Here is a 27242-nt window from a genome sequence, read left to right on the forward strand (position 1 = left end):
TTATAGGATCCTCGCTATTATGAGCTCGCTATTATGAGTTCTGTTTCATTAGACCCCTGTTTCATTAGACCCTGGACCAAGAGTCTGTTGATGGAACAGTCCACTATTTTTGACTCTGTCTATGAAAACAGACAGAATATTACTGTTTAAGACACAAACTTAACTTCATCTCTGGATTTATAGTGAACTTCGCACAAACAGCAGCTGGCTCTTCTCTCATTGGTCTGCAGCGATCCTAACTTACTTTGTGACCTCCTACGCCCCCCCCCCCCAACCGCCTAACCACCATGCGCCACGTCATTAATCTCTGTCAATCAATACTTCGATCAAGTTTATCACTAAGCGCATAAATGCAAAACCATACAGTTCGTGGGAAAACTAAGTTTATCTTTAAGGAACTCCTGCGCCCTGAAACTGATACTGATGTATTTTACGCATAATCCACGTCAGGTTATCACCTGTCCAGCTCTGTCACACGTGCACGTCAGGCACGCGTGCACGGGCGCACGATGAGATATCAGGGTCAAATTTGGCAAGTAAAATATTTACATCTTTTCAAAATTAAATAAGTGCAAAATGTGATATTTTCATTGTGGGAGACTGATTCAAACAGAGGAGTTATCATCCCTGTGAGGAATTAGGAAATCTCTGCTCGTACCCGCCCCACATTTTAAATACACAGAGGCGCGCTCCCATCTCTCTGACACGCGGTTCAGCCTGCTCTTAGTGGAAGCGCTGTTGGACCAGAGATGAGATATCGCCCTGTAGAGCTCCCATCCACATGAATGCATAAAGCGCTACGACGCCGCGGACTCGATCGGTTCTGTAACTGCCTCTGAACATCAGAACTTATCTTTACTACACCGGATTGATCGGAGAATTTTAATCAATGGATTGGCGCTTAAACGGTGTGGTAATTTTATCGCTCCAGGAGGGCTAGGGGGTAAGAGAGTGCGCGCATCCCCGAGTGAGAGACAGGAGTGTGAGGGAGAGACAGGGGAGAGGGTGGGGAGGGTGGGACAGGGGAACATATATCCTTTCAGCTATGGAGCTCACCATGGAGAACCTGCACAGCGTCTCCTCGCACTCCCAGGCGGGGGACCTCATGAGCTCTCCGCACGCGCGGCCATCGCCGTCCCCCAGCTCCACTCCCAGGAATTTGGTTTCGCACGCTCCCGGCGCACGGTCAGCCATGGTCTCCGGCATGGCCTCGCTCCTGGAGGGCTCCGGCGGGGACTATCGGACAGACCCGTCCGCGCTGTCTGGACACCTGCACCCGTCCATCAGCATGTGCGAGACCGGGATGAGCCTTAGCAACACGTACACCACTCTGACCCCACTGCAGCATCTACCTCCGATATCCACCGTCTCGGATAAGTTTCACCACCCACACTCGCACCACCACGCTGCCGCACATCAACGACTCTCCGCCGGGAACGTCAGTGGCAGCTTCACGTTGATGCGGGACGACCACCGGGGGCTCGCCTCCATGGGCAATCTGTACAGTCACTACCCCAAAGAGATGTCCGTGTCCAGTATGGGCCACGGCTCGCTCTCCCCGCTGTCCAGCGGGCTGGGCTCTTTGCACAACTCCCAGCAGCCGCTCTCAGCCTATGGCCCGAATGCGCACCTCTCCAGCGACGCCAAGATGCTGTCTCCGGTGTCCGGGTTTGAGTCTCACGCCTCCATGCTGTCCCGAAGTGACCAAGAACACTTAGCAAGGAGTTTAGGGGGTCACGGTCACGGCATGATCTCCAATCTCAACGGCATGCACCACCACCCGCACAGTCACCTTCACTCCCAGGCGAACGGCGCGGTGATGCTTGGGGAGCGGGAGAGACACGGCCACGCCGCCGGCCAGGGAGTAGGAGGGTCGGGCATCCAGGCGGAGGAAATCAACACAAAGGAGGTGGCTCAGAGGATAACGGCCGAGTTAAAGCGGTACTCCATCCCACAGGCCATATTCGCCCAGAGAATCTTGAGTCGGTCGCAGGGAACCCTCTCAGATCTGCTACGGAACCCGAAACCCTGGAGTAAGCTCAAGTCAGGCCGGGAGACCTTCAGGAGGATGTGGAAGTGGCTGCAGGAGCCCGAGTTTCAGCGGATGTCTGCTCTCCGGTTGGCCGGTAAGACACTGACCTTTCAGCGTTATTACTTCACATAAGTAGCGGCACGGTCACACTGCATAGTTATTTTCCAAATGATAAACATACACAACAAACTTAGGCAGGCCTCAAAAGTAACAACGCGGACAGTTCAACCGGCTAAACCAAAACGCGCAGAGGCACAGCGGCTTCATCACTGAAATTAACTGCATCATAAAACCCGAATCAAATATAGATTTCTTTTTTCATAAAGAGAACACACATCCAATTGTTAGTTTAGATCTCTTAAAACCAGCGGTATTTACGAGTGCTTTGGGCGTGCACATTTGCCTTTACGCGGGCTGTTGTAGACTAAATTTGTGGGTCTATATTTTTGATCGGCACATAGCAAATCGCCATTGATTCACAATAAACCTCCAAACAGCTGCCCTCCCCCGACGCCTTTTTTCTCTCCGTGTCCAACTATAAACACACAGCACCGGTGGTGTAGGGCTACTAGGCCAACTAGTTGCGCGTGAGAAGCGGGGTGACCCCAGGCTGCCTGATCAATACGCCAGTTCCCACTCTCCCTTTTAAATGTGGCACACGGATCAATACTCGTATCGGAGCTGAAAGACGCAATAACCACACGGTCTCTCCGGCTTTTCATTTAGTACTCTGTAGTAAAAGCTCTAAAATTAGAACATAGACCGATATGATCGCTCAAACTCATTACTCCTGTGATCTTTTTACGCAAGCGAGACTTTTCCACTGTTCTGAGGAGTTAGATCAAACACAATTTGATCATAATTGCATTGGATTAAAGAAAACCCTTAACCATGCATTTATCCAGGGCTTAATTCTTAGAATTACATCTTAAAAAACTTTCTAAACACGGATTATACTCCTGCAAAAGTAAGTCCAACCCACCCCTGATATGATCCACAGATCTATTTCAAGGCAACCTTAAGCTGCATGAACAGTTCTGATGAAATATTGATTGCAACTGGGACGGAGATTAGTTACAGGGACAACTATGGAGGAAAAGATACAGAGAATATGGAGAATATGATGCTGAAAAACACAAAGGGTGAAAAAAAAAAACAAGCATTTGTTATGCATCCTGTGGATATGGTCTCAATAACGGAGAACAGCAGCTGTCTAAACCAGCAACTGATGTGTATTACAGTAAAATGCATTAGATTTTATACATTTGCTCTCCTGTTTTAAGGCTCGATAATGCAATCCATCACAGTTTAACAACATGGACAACAACAGTAGATTTAGCTGAATCAGTGCAGAGATAGATAGATAGATAGATAGATAGATAGATAGATAGATAGATAGATAGATAGATAGATAGATAGATAGATAGATAGATAGATAGATAAGGATTAGTAGCTGAGGCTATGAGTGTCATTAATAGTGTAGCTCTGTCCTTTCAGTGTTTGCCTGGCTTTGCACATAGGAGATCAATAAGGCCGTTTCCCCTTCCCAACCCCCTTCTCTCCCACTCCCTGGTGCTCTCCCTCTCTTATTTTCCTTTCTCTCTCCCACCTCCTTCTCTGCAGTATATGTAAATAATATCACTAATCTTTCACTGGTTAACCTGGCAACAGGCAGGCAGGTTGGTTGACCTCGGTAGATGGGTGCCACAGAGCAAAACAAAACAAAAAGAAAAAAGAATGAGACTGGAGGATGAGAAGAGAGTGAACGAGAGCATGTTTCATAAAGTCAAACAAAGCAGACAGCCATTTTCCATCCGCCCTGCTCTTACCAGACCTATCTTTTAATGTCCATCAAACCCGCCTGTGCCATGAAAGATTAATATCAGTCTGATGTTTCTCATATTTTCTAAAGAATCCAAATGGACCAAATTGGGATGTACAAAACTTCAGTCAGCCTGGCTTAAGTGCAAAAGCGAGAAAAGCAAAACTGACGTGGAAAAAGAGCCTGAAGAGCTAGGAGATGCCATTGATTGAGTGAGGGCAGGCAGGTTTGGGCTTTGTGTGAACATCCAGATAGAGGCAGGGTGGTGAAAGGATCAATACCGACTTTAATAATTGATAAGTATAAGGGAGATGGAGGGGAGAGGGGAAGAAAGAGAGAGGCAGAGCGTGGTGGTGTTAGAGCTTGTAACAGCATCTTCTAAGTAAGCAAAGTCAAATCTGTGGTTAACAGTCGAGGACCACACAGCATTCTTACTGCGTACGGTGTGTAAGTGGTTTAGAAGAGTACTGTTTACACCCCAAACATCCTGTGAAATATCAATAACACAGATCTGACACCAACAACGATGGTGTAGACGTCCAGGGCTGAAAGCTCAGAAAGCTATCAGACAGTTCAAAAACACACTGCACGATTTCTGGTGAAATTGGGGCTGGGTGGCTGATATTCTGACACAAACAGGACAGATCAGAGCTGGAGAGCATCTTACAGTAGACAAAGAGCATCATAGCATCCGGTTGCCTGTCCAGTCGTAGTAAAGAATGCTTTCTGCTCATGTCAGCGAATCCTCAAAGCAATCCAAGGTTGTGATGTCATTTGATTTTAAAGGTTGCTATGCTTTATGGGGTTTGTAATGCAGCTTTATGGAGACATGCAAGCACATTTCGCCCAGGATGTGTGTATGTGTGTGCTTCCACATGCACATGTGTGTGTGAACGGGTTATAGAGTGTGTCTGCCCTATACATTGTTCAGGCTTATCTGACTCGCTCTGAATCGGTATTGATTTCCTCTCTTCTGCTCTCTTTGGCTCTCTCATTCTCTCTCTCTCTCTCTCCTTCCTCCTCCTGCCTGCCTTTCCCTTCTTTCTCTTCTGGCTCTCTACCAGCATCAGCAAAGCAGTTCCCTTGCCTCTCTTACTTCATTTCTGCTCTCTGGTCATCTTTCTCCGTAACAGACAGAACTCCTTTTGCATAGCCAATACACCGGCACACGGCTGGGAAATATTTTGACACCGGGGATGAATGAGAGTGAATGTTGTGACCTAGAAAGCCCATAGGCTTCACAACATACTGTGTGAACAAGTTCTCTAGCTTCATCCAAACTGTAAAACAACCTCCAACCAAATATGTGAAGCGACCTTTTCATGACCTACGCCTGTCTGTGGCATGAGCGCCAAGCGTCCTTTGGTCAAATCTCATTTTATAAACTCAACCAAACGTGGATTTGTCCACATATGTAGGGCTACAGTTTAAAAATTGATGTGGGACTCACAGCTGACCTCAATGTTCCTATTTTGCCTTCAGGTGTAAATGAAAGGAGTGTTGTGATTATGATAATTAAGATAAACATTTAACCAGGCAGCAATTATGTTGCTGATTTGGTGCTTCTCTTGCTCTTATTTTGAAGCACAGCCACTTTGTTTGGGTAAACCTCCAATAAAAGGCCTCCTGGTGCTGAAGGGACAGTTCCCTGTGATCTCACACAGCAGCAGTCTGAGGAAAAAGAGACAAACACTAATGAAAAGCTGGGGTCCTAGGGAAATGTGTGTGTGTTTTATTTGTTTAGAAGCAGCAGACCCTCATTTCAGCAGAAGCTTATTACATAAAGTGTGAGGCAACTTGACTTCCTATAAAAGAAATTAAAAATGAACTGAATCTCAATTAAACATTTTACATTAAAATTAGTTTTTCGTTTAGTTTGTTTTGTATAGTGTGTATCTGTACATTAACTATTCATTTAAAAAAAAAACCGTCGCCGGTGTCGATGTCACAGGCCGCGCAACTCTTAATATTTCAGACAAACTCAAATCACATCAAAGACTTAAATTATATCACTTTTCCTGAAAATAAAATGAGAAATAAAAATAAATAAATAAGATCCTGTAAAAGAGACTCTGTTTGAGGCTTTAGTGAAAAGCATTCGGCTGACATAAAAAAACACACTGATCTTACTGCGCAGAGAAAACGCGTCCTAATATCTAATCTTTCTATGCGTTTCAGGTTATATTTCTGAAAGCTGTAGATAGTTTCCGTAACTTTCCCCGCGTTGAGTTTGAGAAGTTCGTTTCTGTAAAATTTAACAACAAACGTTCCAGATGTCTGTGCCCTCTGGAGTAAAATTTTACATTTTAATCTGGAGTGTTTTTTTTTGTGCCATAAATAAATCATTCCATTTGCTTAAAAAAACACCACAGAAGCGAAATAGACGTTTAATGGACTGCAAGCCGATATTTGATAGGCTGTAAACCCGCTGATCGCTCGTCTCAACAGGACAACACGGGCTTTACATCGATGAATAAACGAAAGCTCTCAAATAATCCAATGCTAATCAGTTGGGGAGTATTTTTAGGATGAAGGGACAGTTGGGGTCGCCGCTGCTGTGTGTGTGTGTGTGTTTTTACGGGTGGGGATGATGTGGGTGGGGATGATGTGGGTGGTGTGGGTGGGGGCATTCAGGCGTTTTACTTCCCAGCAATGAATAGGCCTATAATATGATCAATATAATCAATAACCGTACATCTGAGAGGTGTGACAGAAAGTGATTGACGCCAAACTGTTTCTCGCCTGCAGTAGTCCGTCCAGGGCGGGAGAGGGCCCGTCTCACCGCACACAAAGCCCGATCTCATCCGTCCGTCCAGGCGTCGACTAGCAGCAGCACGGTGCGGTTAGTTCACCGTCTGCACCCCCTTCCCTCCCCTTCCTTTCTTCCTTTCTCCATGCCACACACACACACACACACATATACAAACACACGCACACACACTTTAAAGTTAAATTGATGTTCAGTAAAGAAACATGTAACTTTGTGGTGCTCTGCAGCTACAGACTAATTGCTTTCTGTCTAAATGTGTGTTTCTGTGCACTGAGGATTAGAGTTAAACCTGCTTTTTTATTTCACCACATTACAGTACACAGATAGATGGTCCTCTCAGTGTGACTCACATCCACTTATTAGCTCTGATTTACTGCTTATTCTGTGTGACATCTTAAAGGACAGGCCTGTCACCTGAGAATCCTCCTGCACATTCAGCACAGAACACCTGAAGATAAATCCCTGTTGTTAGCTGGAGTCTATTTTATTAATGAATGACTGCCATAAAGCAAGGGAATTTAAAGCCCCTACCATTTGCTCACCTTAAATATGAGTTTAGGAAATACAAAGCAGAATTTTGTCATATCACATGAAACATGAAATTTTCTGTAAAGTGGGTGACCACTGATGTCGAGAAGTTAAACATTACGAACAATGTCTATGTGTTAATTTTTTTATATTTTTCAATGAAAAGGGAGAAATGGATTTAAGTGTAAGAATTTTCTATTCAGTCACCGAACCATATGGAAGTAGACCAGAGAAAATCTGGCACCACTGAATATAAATCGCCATTTGTCAGAGCCAGTGGTTTTTGTAAGTCAGATAGCTCTTAATTGGAAATTCAAGCACTTATAGGTACCTTAATATAAATGTCAAAAGTCAACCAGCATCCTCCTGCTGCCCTTCTCATCATCGTGCATAAGTGCACAACCCGAGACAATGAAAGACAAAGTAGAAACATCAGCAGCCACTTAAGTGATAAAGCAGAGCTGCTCTTAAAGGAGGCACGAGTTCAACTTAACATGCTGCACAGCCGGCGAGTTAATCTTTGGATCAGCAAGAAGTTGAGATTAAGCAAAGTGGCAGTTGCCTGATACCTTTAGCATCACTGACACCAGGACGTATGAAAGCACATGAGCAAGTGTCACTTGAGACTGCTGAGTGTCACCGCTTGTCTCTTCAGAAAAACCTTTTTGGTAATGAGCATCTAAAGATAGCCTGTAATGGTTTGGTTCCTGTCTCAAGAGAGGTCGCTTTAATGAGCAGCTCTCTCTTTGCCTCCCTAAGGTCCTATTCATTGCTGTGGAAGGGGATGTTCTGAGGGCCAGGGGAGACTCATTTGAAATGAACCCACTGATTATCTGAAATATGTATTGATCAAGCGGGCCCTGGCCTTGTGCTCACGCTTTGGTCTCAGGCCTCCCAGCTGCAGAGGTGTATTTGAGCTGATCAAGGAGAACCAGAGTGGTGCTGGCATTGTAAAATGGCCGGTAGCACAAATTGTTCGAAAACAGGCATTACATATTAAATTATCACTATATTAGCACTAGCATTCAGTCATTACATTAGGGAGTATTGAGTTTGGTTTGAGACAGCACTTAGAGAGCCGCGAGGAGATTCTGGCATGGCTGGGCTGAACCAATTGAATAAACGTTCCATGAAATGGTTCTGAAGTGCGGATCAATCAATATGGGGGGCTATCAATCTGAGGGCAAATTAAAACAATTGAGGAAAACAACAAGAGGAAAACAGTTGAAGAGGTAGAGGAGGAATGGAGTCATGTATCTGTGCAGCTTCTTATGCAGGGACAGACATATAACCCACATTCTGCTGGGGGAAAATGTCTTACAATTATGCTTTGCTTGCAGTAACAAAGCATGAACAATGGCAGTTCAAACACATGCACACACACACAGGCGTGCATACACATGTGCACATTCATATTGATCCCCCCCCCTCCCCTGCCCCCCATTCAAATCTGTTTACTGCTGTTGTCTAAACCTGCTGTAAAGTCATCAATCATTTGCATACACAACCCCCCCACTGCAGCCACCCCTCATCCCCTCCTCTTCAACTTTCAACTGCCTCCATCTCCCAAACTTGTGCACACACACTTCAAGACTGTGATAACTATCATTCCTTACTTTATTTCTTCTTTTCACACACCTCAGTAGACATCTTGTGCACGCAAGGATATTTTTAAAAAATAATAATAATAATAATGGTAATTGTGTATATATACAATATATACACACATATATATACATATACATATATATATACACACATACATATGGACCGTATAAATATATATATGTATATATAAATATATGTACGTGTAAATACATGAGTCATTCTTCCAGGCCTCTCTCACTGCCACTCTTTTCTGCCACATCTCCTTTGTTCCCCCACAGATAAACAATTTCTTCTCCATCTGTCTGTCAGAAAGCGCGCTCCCGAACCATCCAACCCGACGCGAGCCAGTGCACGCACTCGCGCCGCACGCGCGCGGGCGCACGCACGCACGCACGCACACACATACACCTCAGGCTGGCGGATCGATGGGGATCGATCGGGTGGGGAAGGGAGCCCTGATTACTGGACCACGTGTTCAGGAGAAAACCGCGGAAAATCGATCATTGCAGCTTTTTAGGGCAGCAGAACAGAACAGACTCCCTCCAGTCTCCACAGCTTGAGCCGAGCCCACTGACGGTGCATCCAGGCACGGCGCTCCTTTGTCAGCATTTCACATCATGCTCCTCCAGTTTCAACACACATCCACAGACCCACAATGAAAACAATTTATCCACTACAGCCTCTTTTTCTTAAGAGAATCTGACCATTAGAGCCAGAGAATAAAATTAACTCGAAGTGTTTACACAGAATAGCAGCAATTAAACTGGGTGTCCTTCCACATGTAACTACTGTATTAAGGGACCCCGCTGGTGGTTGCAGCTCATTATCCACAAACTGTACAGCCCACTTTACATCACGGATGACCATTTTCCAAGCCTGCTATAAGTTTCAAGATTGATTTCCTATTCAGCAGGCGGCCACTGGTTTCACCTCATTTCATTCTACTATGAAAATCAGCTTGTAGAGATTTGAAACTTGCTTGAAATCCATCCCAAATAAAAATTAGTCACCACAATATTTGTTTTTTTCATGTTCACGGTCATGTTCATACTGCTGTGGCAAAGGATTAAATGGCTGCTGAAAAGCATGGGCCTGCATGAGTGAGCTATATTGCGAATAAGCCTCTAAACATTTTCATGGTTAAGTGTTAGTGTATTTCATGACAGCATGCTGTTAAAAATGAGTAAGAGCTTCCAAACCAGTACACGTCACCTGGGCTATACTGGTCATTTAACTGTAAGCTCCAAAGCAAGTTTCAGATGTTTGCAAGTTGATTTGAAAATCACAATGAAATAGACAGAAATAAAGACTTTCTGGCAGGTAAAGATCAATCCTGAAGGCTGAAACCTTCAAAAGCCAATGTAATGGTCACTATAGTGTTATAGTCTCATATTCCTTATAAAGGGTTATTAGGGTGGTCTGGTATTCTGACTGCAAAGAGCTGGTTTACACTACATTTAATGCAAAGATATAGAAATGTAAATTTTTATAAATCTTTAAAATGAGGTCACATATCTGTTTTGACTTTCAGAATATGACAGTCACAGAGATGTTTTAATTTGACCTCCTCAGTGTTGACTCACTCACTGATTTTTACTTTCCGTCATGAATAATATGTTTCATGAGCATGTTATTTTCACCTCCAAATTTATGTCTTTATCCCATATCAGCTTTGATATGTTTACATAATGAATTATTTAAATCTAATAGGCCTGTATTACTGCTAGAGCACCAAGACACAATGTTATTTATGCACAAACACCAACTATTGCCCATTTTCAGTCTTTGGTTTTCACACTCTGCCTATTTCATTACCCTGATTATTTGTTTCTTCTCATGCACATTTTGTATGTGGCTAAGTCACAGGACCAAAGCATATTTTGGTGGACATAAAAATTATCTGGCCTTCTGTCTTCTCCCCTTCCTTTTCTCCAGCATGTAAACGCAAGGAGGAGGACCGGGGACGAGAGCGGAGCCAGGTGCCAAAAAAGCAGCGACTGGTCTTCACCGACCTGCAGCGTCGCACCTTGGTAGCCATCTTCAGAGAGAACCGTCGCCCCTCCAAGGAGATGCAGCTCACCATCTCCCAGCAGCTGGGCCTGGAGCTCTCCACCGTCTCCAACTTCTTCATGAACTCACGCCGCCGCTGTCCGGACCGCTGGGACACAGAGGAGCACGGTCACGGGGTGCACGGCCACGTCCACACTCCTCATGGGAACAGCAACAACAACGCCTCACCGATTCAACCCGGTACCTCCTCCGCGACCACGTTCTCTAAGGCCTGACAGGTCGTTGAACAGATGGACGGAGGATGGAGGAGGAGGAGGTGGGCTCTGACTCTGATCCTGCAGAGCTACAGGGTGTGTAGCTTCAGATCACTCATCTGATCCATCGGCTCACAGTGCTGAGGACTTGTGCAGATGAATCAGATCTTCTCAGTGCTCCATGTGTTGTCATTTCATCTGAATGTTACTGTTAGGAGCTAACTTGCGCATTAGATCGTGGCTCATCAAACCAAAGATCCAGCAGCTTTTTCCAAACAACCACACGTGGCTTTTAGTAAATCCACCTGAAAACCAAAGAAAATCCAAAGACCACACTGTGGGTTAGTGTTAAATCCTTAAAAAGGGAGAGTTTTGATTTATTTATTTATTTAGCTTTAGGAATCTCTGTCGCCAGGATGTAAACACACCAAAGAATCACTCATGACAGGGAACCAGTAGCTTTAAAACAGGAAATTTTGAGCAGATCACACGTGGGTCTTCACCATGTGTGATCAGACACTCCTCATTTCAGTGACTGACAGGTGCGTTTGTGTGTGTCAGGAGTTCGGCACATCTGCTGCATCACCGCATGCGTGTGCATGTGCGTAATGTTCACATGCTGCGTGTGCTCCAGGAGTATTAATTCATCTGCATTGATTGGGCCCACTCCACGTCAGAGTAACAGCACCACCTACAGTCCATTTAACCTGAACATCTAAACATGTGGAGCATGTTGGTGTAGTCACAGCTCATACCTCCAACATACCTACAGCATCACAGTGTAGATTTTTAATAGGAAAGAGCTCCTCTGTATGAGCGTAAACCTAGCCCTGCAAACACAACGAGACAAAATTATATAACAAGATTATCCACTCATCCTTTGATACATATGTGAATGTTTGTTTCTTAAGACTTGTTGTATGACTGTGGCCATGGACCGTGTAGCCACTCGAGAGGTTATTTTCAGGTTACAAAAGGAGAACAATCAAACAGGGGAGATGCTGCTCCGCTTTCAAAAGCGTCGTCCCCGAGTGTAGGGAGTGAGGGGAAGTGGGGGGGGGGGGGGGGGGTGTCTGCTCTGTTCTAGTGGCCAAACACTGAGGTCAAATGTCACAATATAGGATCCTGAGTGCCAATGATGTTTGCCTCTTTATGATAATCAGAGAACAGGTGCAGCCTGCTCCGTCACCATGTGTCCCGTCGTGTCTGGCCTGTGTCATTACAACCTTCAAACTATGAGCACTACACAGGCACGTTGCCTATTCCATACCTCAGAAAAACATTGATGTGATTGATATGAAACACAATGAAAATGACTGTAAATACTTTAATTTCATCTCTTTCTCTCTCTGTCTTATCTATACTCTATTTATCTACTCTCTTGCTACTCCCCTTGTTGTGTCTTTCCTTTATTTTTCCCTCCTTACTATTGATGCGGGTAATAATAGTACCATAGACACATGGTTCCTGTCTCATGACTATTGTGCTATGTTGTGCTGAAACTATATGTAAAGAAGCACCTTGTCGTCAAAATGTAAAAACTTAAAGATTAAAAAAAGAAGAATCATCATGTCATAGACTGATCCTATGCACAGACAAGGAAGGGATACCACAAGCGACGAACTGTGCATATTTGTGAATACCTGTGTGACAGAAAAGATGGACATGTCTGGGTGTGAAGGACCTCTTCCTTGATCTCTGAACTTTGACCCCTTTGAACTTGACTGTCTTGACTGCATTCCTCTGCTGATGGTGTTTTTTTGGTTACCATGAGAACCGTCTCATTTTTTTTATTTCTTGTGGGCAAAGCCACTTGTTGTGTAGCATCTTCTAGCGGGAGATAATCATATTGGAGAGGAGACGCAGGCAGGAGGAAGAAGGGTACAGTAGGGGATGCAGGGAGCAACAGAGGGCCCATCATTAGACTAGTAAAAAAACATCTAAGTGACATCCCTCCAGTTTGGATTCTGGATGTTAAATAGTGCACTATAACAGATTCCCTGGTGGAGGTGTCATTTAGGATTTCCTTTAGAGCCCAGAGGGGAAAAGACTGGCACAGATGTTTGAAGTTCAGACCCAAAGCTGAGAGTTAGTGATGGAAACAGATGTGTGTGTGGCTACCTCACAGAATAGAGTGGACTGTGACACAGCCATCGATACCAAAGATACTTCAAGCCTGTCGTGTTCACGCTGGACCTGGGATATGCACACACAAATACACAAATACACACACACCAAACACGCATGCACACTCACTGAGGGACGCACAGATACGCAGCTCTACAGAGCAGTTGTGCTGTATGGCAAACACACGGAGGTGTTTGCTGTGTGGGAAGAGTTGAGTGCCTTTTTTCTTCAACCAGGGGTTGGACTGCTCTGAACACACAAAACACACACACACATACACACACAACCACACACAGTGTTTAAAGTGGAGGGGGGCACACACTGGGTGTAGGGGGGCAACACTGGAGGGGTCCTCATGGTTTTAAAAAGCCACTTTTGTTCTGTTTCAGAGCACTTTTTTCACATAAGGAGGGGAAAAAAATTGTTTACCGCCACCATCTTATTTATTTTTATGCATATCCTTTTCACATCCCGGTGAGGCAACACCTCACTGAGTCCTCTCCGTGATACACACATGCACACACACTCCAACCAGAGATATTTTTGTGTAATTTGTAAACTGAGTGTAGGTGTGTGTGTGTATCTGACTGTTTACAAAGCCCTCTGATCCCGCGCTCTCATTGGCTCACATCTAAACTTAACCTCTGTAACAATCAACAAATGACCAATCAGTGCAGAAATGATTAGACCTTCCACCTTCTAAAGACACATGATGCCCGCCCGTGACCCCCATCCATCCAAACCCTCTTCGCTGGTCCCTCCTCCCAGGGTCGCAACGAGGCAGGCATGTGTAGACAATTCATCTTGATATACCTCAAATCTTTATTGTAAAGGTTATGTAGTGAAACAATATTGACAATGTTTAGCGATGAGAGTGAAATTAAAGTCACAGCAAAATGATTGTTCTGTTTTATATTTCTTTACAGGAGCGCGTGAAGTCTTATGGTTTGACATCTTTTGAGTTATTGTTCGTAGGTTTGTCCTTTTTGTGCTTAAGAGAGTGACAAAAAGGATGAGAAAGAAATGGGGTATGAGAGGGCATAGGGAATAAAATAGCAGATGTGAAAGAATGTAATATGTGATAAAGTAGAAGAAAAAAGGCAATCAGAGAAAAGGAAATATGAAGGTAAAGTAAGAAGTAGTAATTGTTAAAGATAGAGTCAAGAATGGACACCCTAATTTCTATTTTGCATCTCTTTCTGGCTTATTTCGTGTTTGACGATTGTCTCTTATGTGTGTTCAAGTGATTCCCATATTAAAAAAAAGAGATCCAACCAAATCACCTCTGTCATTAGGGGTGGGATGAGGGATTCTTTTATGCATGGATATTATATAAGTGTAAATAAACTGCAGGATGAACTGTACCTCTACAGGTGGAGGAGAGGGGGAGAAACAGGGAAAAAAACAACTGGGATTTGTTTTCCAGTAACTTTTACATTTTTAATTTTTACTTCTGTGTCTCTTCTGTGCTGCTTGTGTATATGTATAAAATATGTGTAGATATATTAGCTTCATTATTGTGTCTTTCCCCCTGTTGTAACTCCCCCCTTTGTGTGGAAATAGTCTCTACACTTCCATGTCTGCATCTGTATTTACCCTTTGTTTCATCACATAGGTGTGAGTGGGAGTCTGTGTGTGAGTTTCTCTGTTTTGTTCCTGTATTTCAGCTCATCTTATCTAAAATTCGATCGGCCTGAGTGTTTGTCTGCTTTAGGAGCCTAAACAAACAGACAACCAGGCAACTAAAATATGGTTTCTTCCAGTGCATCAAAATGGCGTCATTTGCTTTTTTCCTCCAGACAGACCTCAGAGCTCTGGAAGCCCCAGTGTCGAAGTTCTCTCCCTCTTCCCTTCCCAATCAATCAATCAGAACCAAGTGTCTTTGTGATGGTAGAAGACAATCAATTTCAAATAGAGCAGAGACAAAACGAAGGAGGGAGAGAGAAAGAGAGCGATAGAAGAGGGCAGAGAAACTGACTGGTCAGGAGAGAGGGGAGGGAAAGGAAGAAGAGAGGCTCTCAGAGAGATCAGTGTATGTGTGTGTTGTCACCTTTAACATCTGCAGTATGACCTTTACGGTGGGGGCCGAGGCACCCAGGACCCTCCGCCAGGGTGGTGGTAGTGGTGGTGAGGGAATCTGACTTGTTAAGTGGACATCTAATCGAAGATGATCAAATGCCTGCACACATATGCACAGAGCTCACATGCACACATTAACCCCCACACACACATGCAGCCATCGTTCCGAGAGCCTTTCTTCTGATCTTCATCTCCCAGTAATACAGTGAGTCTGTCAGTCACGCTGGTCTGCCTTCAGCCTGTGGAGGGAGAATCAAGTAATAAATGGAACAAATAATACTCCAAGTGAAAACCAGTATGGGTAAATTGTGTGTTTTGACAAAAACAAATAAAGAAAGAAGCAATTGGCTGACTGGCTTTTCATTTTCTTTGCGATTGTTTCCTACTGTGGTGCTCTGTTGCCATCTGGTGGCCTAATATTAAACAGGACATTATTTAGCCATTGGTGTGTTTGTAGTCGGGTTGGTTTTAATGGCATGGTCTAAATTTGTTTAAATTCGAGAATCTCAAAGCTCTACCAGATTTTAGAGGCCCCTGAAAGGCACCAGCACCTACATTTTTACTGGAAGAGTAAAAAAAAAAAAAAGGCCTTTATTTTTAACCATTTACATTTTTAATATTATATGTGCTTAGTTTAACAATAATAATTTAAAATTATGTATTTATATATTATTTTACTGACCTTAAAAGAGTCAAATTTAAACATATTGGGCATAAAAATTGGATTCAGCTCAAAAATGATCAATATGTAGATGACAGGATGCAAAAATAATGAAGAAATGAATCACTTATGTATTTCTTTATTTTTCCCCTAAAGTCTAAAAAAATATATACTGTGTGTGCAGATGTAATATTTTAGACAATCATGTGCATCAAACAGTTTGGGACGGCCTTGCTCTGTTTCCAACATGACAACACCTTCGACGCACAAAACAAAGTCAGAAATGTTTAACTCACTGATTATGGAGATACAAGGTGCCCAATCTTAAATATATACAGGTGATATTTACTACATGATACGCTCTTTTCACAGAAGACATGCTGATATGTAACAGTAGATAAAGCGCTAATGTGTAAATGTCTGTTTATTTATTTGATGCAAAAGCCAGTCATATAACTGTAGTTGCCTTCTCTCTCTATAATGGATGACTTAAAAAGTGTCATTCTGAGAGAAAATGGTCACTGGAAAAGTTGACTCATGATGATGAAGTAAGGAATGACTTGATAAAAGATCATTTTTTAATCAAAAAAAAAAAGGTCATAATAGTAAGCTGAGTTTTAAAAATGAACTTAATTTCATGTAATAAAAATGTTGATAATAGAAGTATTAAAAATTATGTGCATTTGTTTATATGATTACTTATATCATAATATCTTACTCATTTTATATTGAAGCTTTTGGGTGTCAGTCTTGCACATGAACATTAATGCCTGTCCCCACTTCATGCTTCCCAAGAGCAAATTTCTGAAAGTTTTAAAAGCAGAATCCTAAAGCTTCAGGGATCATTGGCTGGTCTATGAGGTATTTATTGTTCTCTGAACATAATCCCAATTTTTTTAACATTAGGTCAGCAGGCAACAAAGAGAAACAAGGGACACAGCTGACAGAGTCACATCATGCTTTTATGACGAAAAAGGATTTCTTTTACAAGACAGACAGTATATAAAACATACATCGAAATAAAAAAGAACTCATATGTGCTTTATAGACAAATACATTAATGTCTTTACTTCGAGACCAAGCAGCCATGGGACTGAGCAAAACATAGGTGATCCTTGGAGAAAAGAAGCAGCAGTTAAATCCTATGAGACTATACCTACACTATTTACAGTTCAACAGTCATTTTCCTCTGTCAGACATGGCAAGGAGGTCTACAGATTGTATGACATGATATGGCTAAAAGCTCTATTATGTACAGTTTCCGCTCTTGACATCCAAGGATCCAAACATCACGGTGCAAAATATAAATGTTATAATTCAGGTACAGGAAGATTTTCGTGTAGCCAGAGAAAACGAGAGTCCAAATTGCTGTATAACAGTTGCTATTATCAGCCATTCATATGCATCAATCAATGACCATATGACATCACTCAATCTGACAAGCTGAACACCTTGTCTTTGTGTTAGCTCTGCATTTAATTGGAGCGCTCTGCACTCATTCCTAGGTTTCAGGAGTCAGTAATGACTGTGTAAAAGAGGAACAAATATGCATTAGTGCAAAAACTAAGAGTGATTGATGGGAAATGTCCTGAAATGTTTAACGAGGTTGGTGCCAGCTTGACAGAGGGAGAGAGACAGAGAGAAGTAGACAGAGAGAAAAAAAGGGAGAGATGGAAAGAGAGAAGAGGAAAGAATACCTTTACCTCTGCCAAATATGAAAAATATACTTCAGTATTTTCCATTAGAGGGCTCCAACAAATACAGAGCTATACCAGTGACAGCTTCCTCTAAGAGTGGGAGAAGTGACAGAGCATTACATCAACTCAGACCTGGAGAAAAAGTTGAAATCTGGCACCATCTCGTTCTTAAAAGAGGAAAAGTGAACTTGTCTTAAAAGGTAATGTGGAAACCTAGGAATGAGTGCCAACCAGGTCTATAAGAGCTCTGTACACCTCCTCCTACTCCAGAGGGATTCTGGGAGAGTGACACGGTTCAAGATAGCTCAATCAAAGTATGCCTTTAATAATCCTATCCCCATACAGCATTGATCAGTCCCACCATCCTGCTTGGAATATCAATTGCTTTATCTACAGCTTACACATCTGAGAAGATCCTTTCATGTGTGGATAGATATGTGTAAAAGTACAATCATCCCAAGTAAACAAATGCTTCTTTTGTAAGATGCACACAACTTTAAATATTTGTAAATGCAGGTGCAGGTGATTCTTCGCCCCTGGCTTGATTTGTACCAGATTCAAAACATTTTTAGAGCAGTTTGTTTCAATCAGTCCCATGGCCAGCAACAATGGCACCCTTTGCTCTCCGTACAAGTGTAGGTGAGAGTTTGGCAAGACCAATCACTGTTTACAAAAGGCATGCATAGATTAAACCTGCTAACACCACAAGAAATAATGTTTTTTTTTCTCTAGAGAGGAACTGACTGTTTGCTAATCAGCTCTCAGTCATATACAGAGAAAGAAATGAAGCTGTGATATTTTATTAAGTTTCTTATTGTTTGTTGTGTTGGTAGTGAGACCAGTGGGGGGGCATCAGAAAATATTCATCCCAGTAAACCAGGTCAGATCTGCTGCTTTTGATCCGAGGGAGGTCTGTCCTGATAACACTGCTTCTCTAACCGGAGTCTGAGAGGAAAACAACAGCCCAGACACCCAGAGGTGAGAGGAAGTGACGCTATGGCTGTAAGAAAATCAGTGAAGCACTGACTTATGAAGCTAACAGTCAATTTGCTCTCTTTAGTGCTGAACTATATGAGATCCAGAGCTGTTGGTTTATATTCCTATCACATACAATACTGGTACTAGCATCAGCACCAGCAGTATGGTCCCATTTGTTGCTGTAGCTCTCACTGACCACTGGGGCGCAGTATTGCCACATAGAAAGGGGGCACTTACAATTATCTGGTCAAGGTTAAGGTGAAGCAGTTGTCTATTTAAGGTGCTTTAAACAATCCTCCAGCAATCCTCTGCTAGATCTCTGATTATACCTGAATGTCAATGAACAGTGACTGCTTGTATTACCATCTCTTTTTCCAATTAACAAAACTTACCATAGGTAATATTTCTCTATAAATAGCTGGACTAACACCATATATTCAGCCTGCACTGTTTGTGACACACTGTTCTGAAAGGTCTGTTACAGAAATGGGGCTAATAAGCCAAGTAATCACCCAGCTCACTTCTCCATCATCCCATTACTGCTCCTCTCAGCTCTGATAATTCAACTCAAGACTAATCCAATCAAAATAGCAGCCGGAGGATCTGGAGTAAGAGACAGATTCATTTAGAGCTAATGTGAAGTCAGAAATGACAGATCAAGGCTGTAGAAATGAAGTCTTAAAGATTAGGGTAAGATTGTTCTTTCTTGGCCAAAATACTAAGAGAATGGCTAAAAAGGCAGACAGCAAATCCCCCTACAATCAGAGTTAGAATAAAAACCTTGCTGCAAACTAAAAAAATTAAAAATTCAAGCTTGGCTGCTAATGACCCCATGATTATCTGTGTCTTATTTTGGTCTATTTCTTTGAAGAGTTCCTCAGTGAAAGGTGTCCTTAAGAGCAAGGTTGCTGCTGCTGCTGTAAATGGAGCGTCTAGACTATGGCACACCAACCCCAGGCAAGGATAAACCAGGCGAGGGAGAGGGAGAATCACTCAGCCTAATTTCTCAAGAATCATAGCAGAAGAGATGAATTGAGCTCAGCTCAAATGTTATCCACAAACACAGAATCTGTCTGTCAGCCAGTCAGAGACGACGGCTTGGCTGTAGAGAGATGCTGAAGAATTGTCGGTTAAACCTTCGATGAGGGACCTCTGGGAGAAAATATAATGATCATTAGGCTTGAAGCAAAATTAGTTCTTAGAGTGTTCAAAGACACGTGGGGCTTGGATAGACAGAAGAGCGTGGTTGTTTCCTATCCTGACCAACTTTTCAATGAACGGACTGCTTGCCAGAATGACTTAGTGTAGGCATAAAGTGAGTGTAGGCTCATAGTCACAGTTTTATCACAACCCAAAACCCCCCAACCTCCTTTCTACTTTTGTAAGTTAAAGTGTGTCAAGGTATCAGCAGAGATAATACATACAGTACAGTCCATGGGTTTTCACATCCAGAGAAAGATCCCAGAGCAGCACTGTGCAGGGAAATTTCCAGAAATGTTTTGTCAGAAATGGATGGGGCGTGAAATGGGAACCATTGTTTTGTTGTAGGGAACCTGGGTCACCCCTTTCCTTTTTGATCTGCACTGATCCAATCACCGCTCCGTGTTTGATGACATCACAAGGAGCTACAAATCATAACACGACAACACCGACTCACCGAGCACACAGAACACGTGTCTACTACCACACAACCATTTCCAGCCTAATACTGTGAACAGGGACAATGAGGGTTGGGAATGCTAAGACCGGGAACGAGAGGAGGGCAGGGGAAGGGTAAAGAGCAGGAGAAGGAGAAGAAGGTAATAAAATGAAAAACACCCTCATCTACACTTACACTTGTGATTGATGTTTACACAATGACACCATCAACAGTCACTACAGACATTCTCACTGTCTTCTAAACCTAGTTTCCACTGATAAATACTGGGGAATGGAAACACGAAAGGGTCAGCTCAGGGCGGGGAAATGTCCATGAAGGTAACGTCCTGTTCTCAACACCATCAGATGACACTGTAAAAACCAGGACAATTTGTTCTCTATTCTCATTTGCCCCCATGAATCTTTAACAACTGCTCAGTTATTCATCCTGACACAGAAGCTGGGGTTTCATCATCGCTCACAAGGGACAAAAATAGGTTTTGCAGAATTTATTTAGCAAAAGTTTTGAGAGTTTGAGGTTCTCTCTCTAACCTGGGCAAATTATTTCAGAATCATGAACTTGTAGATTTTGTTTTTAAAAAGTATCAGGTGGTTTTGTTTACTCTACAGTTTAAACAGACAATGTGTTAACAAGCCATATTATATATTTGTTATTTTTGGAGTCGAATATTTCCCCGAATATTTCAGCCATTAACCGAGTAATCGGATAAAATACACTTTTGCATTTTGAAACAATAATACTAATGTGTAATGCATAAAAGAAACCACAGGTTACCTTGAAATGACGTTACCTTGTGAGCCGGTGTCTGGTTCACAACTGGATCCTTTCTGTCCAGATGTTGAAGCATTGACGCAGTGCTGTCGTGGTTCGCCAGTTCTACTTTATAATACACACATTACACCGTGTAGGCATCTTATTTAAGTTGGAAACGATCCCAAACTTTGGGCATTTTCTGCCTTTTACAGACGGTTTCTCTCTCTGACATGTCGCCAATTTTAATACGGAAACGCGTTGTGCGTCAGTGATTATGGTCCGTGTGGAACAATGATCCCTAGCAGGTCTGACAACGCAAGAGAGTAATTAAATGAATCCACGAGGAAAATAATTTGCCTCGACGATTTTTTGTAATAGATTTCCTAGATTTCCTAGATTACCTCGAGTATTCGCTGCAACTCTACCATATTACCTGTACTAGCTATTTCTCAACACAGCTACACTCAGTTTGTGTGTGAAACCCGAAGTTCTTAGTAAGTACTAGTTAGTTTTAAGCAGTAATCTGCACCATTAAATGTAAAGCAAGTAATGTGTGAAGCATGAAAGTGGATGAAGTATCAAGATGTAAATCTCAATAGAAGAACTAGTTTGAATGGGAAACTAGAATAACAATGTATTTAGCCACTTAGTCTAATAATATTAACTTATTACTTTGTAATTTGAGGTATATTTTTGATCAAATGTACCTTAAAATCTTTCCTGTTGATGTTATTTAAGTGGATTTTGATGAAGGCTGTTTATGTGTGTTGATCAAATTTTACTAAGTCTCTTCACTGTAAATCAGATGGCAAGGTTATTTAATTCAGTCTGTCAAAATCTGGCAGCAATGAAGAAGTCATTTCTGTGGTGCAATGCATTATAATTTAATGATACATAAACTTCTATTTAGGAAACACTTTTTATTAATCAATGTTTTAAATGAGTTTAAACTCATGAAAAGCTGGTGCACTGACTGTAGTAAAGATCCAACTATCCAGCATTTAAGAAAAAAGTCTAATCTAATTAAAAGTTAGAATAAATACAATTATTTTCTGCAGCAGATATTTGTTTTTTCTTCTTTTTATCTTATGACACCTAAAATTTGGCTTGTGGCTTGTTCAGGGTTAGGTACCACCTCTGTCTGGTTTCAGTTGACAGCACTGTCTAATTTATGTCAATTGTATTAGGTGTTGAGAGCAGAACAGTCCCACATGGAGGACAAGGAGCTTTAAAACGATAAACAGTCAGTAGATCACGGAGAACAACAACTGAGAAAATTAAAATGGAGGACAAACAAGAAGCAACGGAAACACTTCAAAAAAAAGTTTTTTGTCAACTTTTCTGTTTTTAAAAACCACAGTACTACTCTCCACTATACGATGCACATGGTGTGGGTAGGGTTAACACGACTTCATTTACATTTGAATCCTCGGTCTCCAGCCAGGGACCCCTCCCAAAGGAGGACCCAGTGGGGATGTGTGGGGGATGGGGCTGAGGTGGGGGGATGCACTGGGCTAGGGGGGCAGAGACATTCGCACACTGACCGTGTCAGAGACAGAAAGAGACCAGTCAGTATCACACTTGGTGATGACTGTGGAGCATTATCAATTTGCATGTCTTTTCATGTGTTTCTACGATTACTGTTCCTATCAATCTAAATAATCTTGATGTTGGTTGTGTGTGTGCCTGTCTGTGTGTGTGTGTGTGTGTGTGTGTGTGTTATGGATTGCAACTTTATGCAAGCCCAGCGACAGCAGATGGTCTTGTGATCATCACGACAGCTTGTAAGATGGCAGTGGCAATAATTATTATTATATAACTGAATCATGCACACACTACTGTATAAAAAAATGACCTATACATACTATGGCTTTGTTTCTTTACTCACAAATTTACATCACATCTCAGAGATTTACATGTACATCTCGGAGAATGAATTTCAGCTTTATGGCTCTACATACAGTATTGCTGGAATGTCATATTGTAACAGAGTAAATATGTGTGGTTTTACTCACTCTGTTGGCTAGTTATCTCACTTTTCCTGAGAAAAGGTGTTATGTATGTGCTGCTTTGTGTGTTTTCCATTGCTACGATGAGTGTAGCTATGTTTGTGTGACTGCCCCTGTAGTGCTACTGCGTGTCCTCTGTCTGCCTCTGAGCATGACCTAACTCTCCACGCTGCTCCCCCCTGGCAGCACCGAGAAGGTCAGGTGTTCACCAACACAGCAGAGGGTGGGGGCGGAGGGGCGGAGGCCAGCAGGTCAACCCACTTCTGTTGATGAAAAAGCATGAATGGGCTTGTGATGCAGGGGAGAGGAAGCAGAGGTCATAGGGACTTCCTTTTTCCCTCCCCTTCACCTGTTAACCCGCCTGGTTCCCCTTTCCTTCTGTTGTATTGGTTAGATGGTTATCATGGTGGCCTGTGCCTGCTGAGCTTGACTTCCTAACCAAACCCTCCAGACCAGGCCATCATGATAGCTCACGGCCAGTGCGCTCGTCCCAAACTCACACAGCTAATGAAGTCGCAAAAACTCACAAAGAAGAGCAAGCCAAATCATGTCACTTACCAAATGATCCAAATCCATCACTTCTTAATAGCCATTATTATTATTGGATTCTATATCCATTAAGGTTTTGTTCATGAAACAAATGAAACATAATCATGCTGATCCTCATTCAACCCCTCTCAATGGTCAGCTGTGGTCAGAATAGATGGAAATGGCTTTTAGAAGTTTGCGGGCTATAGACAATATATTCTAATTTTCTTTCAGAACCATGTGTTTTATTCAGTGATATAAGTTCACAACTTAACTCTCAGCTGCAAAACTACATGCATATTTTTAGGAAGGCAAACCTTAAAGAGCAAAGCTATAAACTTTAATTGAATGGCAGCCAGGTCTCCCCTCATTACATTTCTCTTGAAAATCCCTGGCTGCATAGAATACATTAAAGGGAAATATTAATGAAAAAGAAAATCTTTTTAATTTTCTCATTAATGTAACCAAGAGGCACGACTACCAGTGTCTCACAGCTCAGTAATCATGCCAATTTACAACTTATCTCCTATAATTCTTTTATTATTCTCATCAAGCATGGATGAGTAGCTCTTTGAAATCTATCAATACTGTAGTTCCATACAGTATCATTCATGTTTTTCACCACAAGCTGAATAAAACCACTGAGAGGCAGAGAAATCAGGGTCAATTTGTTGTTTGCTTTACAAATTGAAACAAATCTAGTTATGGCTCCAGTTTTTACGTAGGTGCTCAATCTTAAAGTGAAGCCATAGATAGACATTTATATTGTGCTTTTAAAGTGTTTTTGCGAGTCAGTGGCTGTGTGTGTTCGCGTGTGTCAAACACGTTTTTGGGACGTGCTCATGCCTCCCCCGAGGGACCCCTGGCTGCGTTGTTTCATATCATCTTCATGTTGAACTTCCTGGTCCCTCCTGAAGAGCCTCCAGTAGCGGGTTCAGATTTCCGGAAAGAGTACTCCACTGTGAAGTTGTTCTTGCGTTGGCCGCGTCCCCGGCTCCACACGAACAACAGCAGGAAACAGAAGAGGACCACCCCCAGAAAGGTGATGCAACCCATTGCTGTGGAGACCAAGATGGTGGTCAGGTCCAAGGTGAACTTGAGGAAAACACGTGTGCTGTTCAGATTTGTGTCGTTGAAGAACTCGCCACTGTATAGCGAGCGGTTGAGAAAGAAGGCCGAGGCGGCGTCTAGCGGCTGGCCACGCACTGTGAGTGTGGCGAAGTAGGTGTCATTGCCTCCAGCGTTACTGGCAATGCAGATGTATGTTCCACTGTCAGTAAGCTGGGCATAGCGGATCTCCAGGGTGCCACTAGGGAGAACAGTAATGCGCCCTGAACTCTTAGCTGTGATCCGTCTGCGCTGTGGGGAAATCCAGACAATAACAGGTGCAGGTTCTCCTTCTGCTCGACACAGAAAACTCACTGCCTGGCCTTCTCGGGCGATCACCTGTGGGGCGTGGAGGAAAGGAGTACAGGGACTAATAAGTGCAGCAGAGCCAGAAAGCACAGTAGAATATATGCACAACAAAATAATCAAACCTTTAGCCTCATTTCCTTTCTATCTTAGTATTAAACCCAACATGTAATTATCTTCCTTACCTGCTGCAGCTTACGATTGCGTATCTTAGGTTTCTGGCATGTAAAGTGATCGAAGAGTGCAGAATCGGTGAAGGTGTTGAGGCTGACCCCTTGCACCTCAACCGGCCCCGCACACACAGGTACTCTGCCGTCAAAGTTGAGGGTCTTGCGTCTTTGCAGGATCCACAACAGACGGCAGTCACACATCAAGGGGTTCCCATCCACCCTCAGGGTCTCCAGACTGTTTACAGAGTGGAAGGAGCTCTCTTCCAGAGTCTGCAGGTCGTTGGAGGAGAAATTGAGGACCCGGATCTGTCGGAGGCCTCCAAGGGCATGAGGCTCCACTGTCATCAACCCTGTGTTTACCATGATGAGCTCCTTCAGCCTCAGCAGATCTTTGAAGGCCCAGGGCTCTAATGTGGTTATGGGATTGTAGGACAGGTTCAGGTGGGTAAGGTGCACCAGGTTCTTGAAGGAGGTGGAGGGGACAGATGTGATGTTGGTGTTGGTAATGGAGAGCCAGTGGAGGTCCAGGCCCTGGAAACTAAGGGGAGAGATGTATTCTAGGTAAGGCCAGTGATCGATGTCAAGGCCCCGCAAGTTGAAGAGTTTGCGGAAATTCTGATCCTCCAGGGCAGTGATGCTTAAGTGACGGAGGTGAAGAGTGACCAGGCTGCGGAGGTAAGACAGTGTCTGGCCAGAGATGGATGTCAGGTTGCAGCGCTCAATTGTGAGATCCTCCAGCCCTAGCAAACCTGAGAATGCCTGGGAAAAACACAGAACAGAGGACATTATACTTTAAAATATGCTTTTTTTACATATCTGCATTTAGATGTTTTCACATCTAACTGGAAAACCCTATAGTGTTAGCAAGTTTATGTAGTGTGTAACACACTATAAAGAAAATAGCCTTTAAATACGACATGCTAGATTTGTATTTACTAATGAAGTTTCAGTTTTGTTTAGTTTTTTCGATGATAAACACATCATCTTCATTTATTAACATTTATTTTATTTAAATATGACTGCAGCCTCCATTGAACTTTCTCAGCAGGACTGGAAACAAAGGGAAACAGGCTTGGTTGTGCTAAGCTAAGCAAACAGCCTGTAGCTTAATATAATTTCAGTCTTCTGATATAACTCTTGATATGAAAGCAGATAAAAATATTTCTCAAAATGTTTAATTATGTTTTTATTTTTAATTCAGGCTAAATGTGCTGTGGCTGCTTTGGCAATCCTGAGGATATTTTAGTACTATCAGTAAAAAAGTGTGATCTTCTGTGATCACATTTCTGAGGTGAATTTTTAAAAAATGTGTTTTTCATTAATAACACAGTCACGATCCTGACAAGATGCTGGAGGGGCTTACCTTGTGGGATATGTAAACCAGATCATTGTCTCCCACCTCCAGATGTTTCAGACTTCTTAGATCCTGGAAGGTGTAGTCCAACAAAATCACCATCTTGTTCTCACTCAGGTCTAGGCTGGTCAGATTGCCCAGTTTGGCAAAAGCCCCCATGGGCACTAACTTCAGCTGGTTTCCCCTTAACTTCAGCACTTTAAGATTCTGGAGGGTGGCGAAGGCATTGGGCTCTATTGTGGCGATGAGGTTTTCACTGAGGTCCACTTCCTCCAGCCGTGGGTATGGTGCCAGGTCACTCGTCTGCACCCAGCGGAGTCGATTCTTGCTGAGGTCCAGGAGTTGTGTCTCTGTGGGGATGCCCTCTGGGATATTAGTGAGCCGCCGCCGCTGACACGACACTGACCTCAGCTGAGCCGAGCACTCGCATCGTGGCGGGCAGGCCTGGCTACTTCCTGGCAGTGTCAAAGTTAACATGGCAGCCAGAGAAGCAGCCAGGACCCACCGCCACACCCTTGGCCATGGCACTAAGGCACGCCCACCAGGGCCAGGAGAGCCAATCATGGCCCTGGTCCTCTGACTCCTCGCCTGTCGTAGGCAGGGTCAGTGCACCATACACCTGCAGAATGAGAGGGAGGGAACACAGGGACAGGGTGGAAAAAGAGCAGAGAGAAATGCAGAAAATTAAAGACTGAATCAAAAAAAAAAAAAGAAAATGGAGCCTATTATGTATCATCTCCCAAGCTCATAAAAATTACATCCAAAGGGCTCTAAATTATCTATGCTTCC

The 27242-nt window shown here is 43.0% G+C and overlaps 2 protein-coding genes across 2 annotated transcripts; one reads left to right on the top strand and one right to left on the bottom strand.

Annotated features, from left to right (window-relative positions):
• Positions 1–1045: 1045 nt before the first annotated feature.
• onecut3b (one cut homeobox 3b) lies at positions 1046–11045 on the top strand. Its single transcript, XM_026314172.1, has 2 exons — positions 1046–2126; positions 10696–11045. Exons 1-2 carry the CDS (start codon positions 1046–1048, stop codon positions 11043–11045), a joined length of 1431 nt encoding a protein of 476 aa, XP_026169957.1.
• Positions 11046–24392: 13347 nt separating this feature from the next.
• lingo3b (leucine rich repeat and Ig domain containing 3b) lies at positions 24393–27017 on the bottom strand. The gene is made up of 3 exons (XM_026313936.1): positions 26463–27017; positions 25115–25858; positions 24393–24962 (listed from the first exon to the last, which is right to left on the bottom strand). The coding sequence occupies exons 1-3, from the start codon at positions 27015–27017 to the stop codon at positions 24393–24395; spliced, it is 1869 nt and encodes a 622-aa protein (XP_026169721.1).
• Positions 27018–27242: the final 225 nt, after the last annotated feature.

The sequence above is a fragment of the Mastacembelus armatus genome, chromosome 17, assembly GCF_900324485.2.
Source record: "Mastacembelus armatus chromosome 17, fMasArm1.2, whole genome shotgun sequence".
Classification (NCBI taxonomy): Eukaryota; Metazoa; Chordata; class Actinopteri; order Synbranchiformes; family Mastacembelidae; genus Mastacembelus; species Mastacembelus armatus.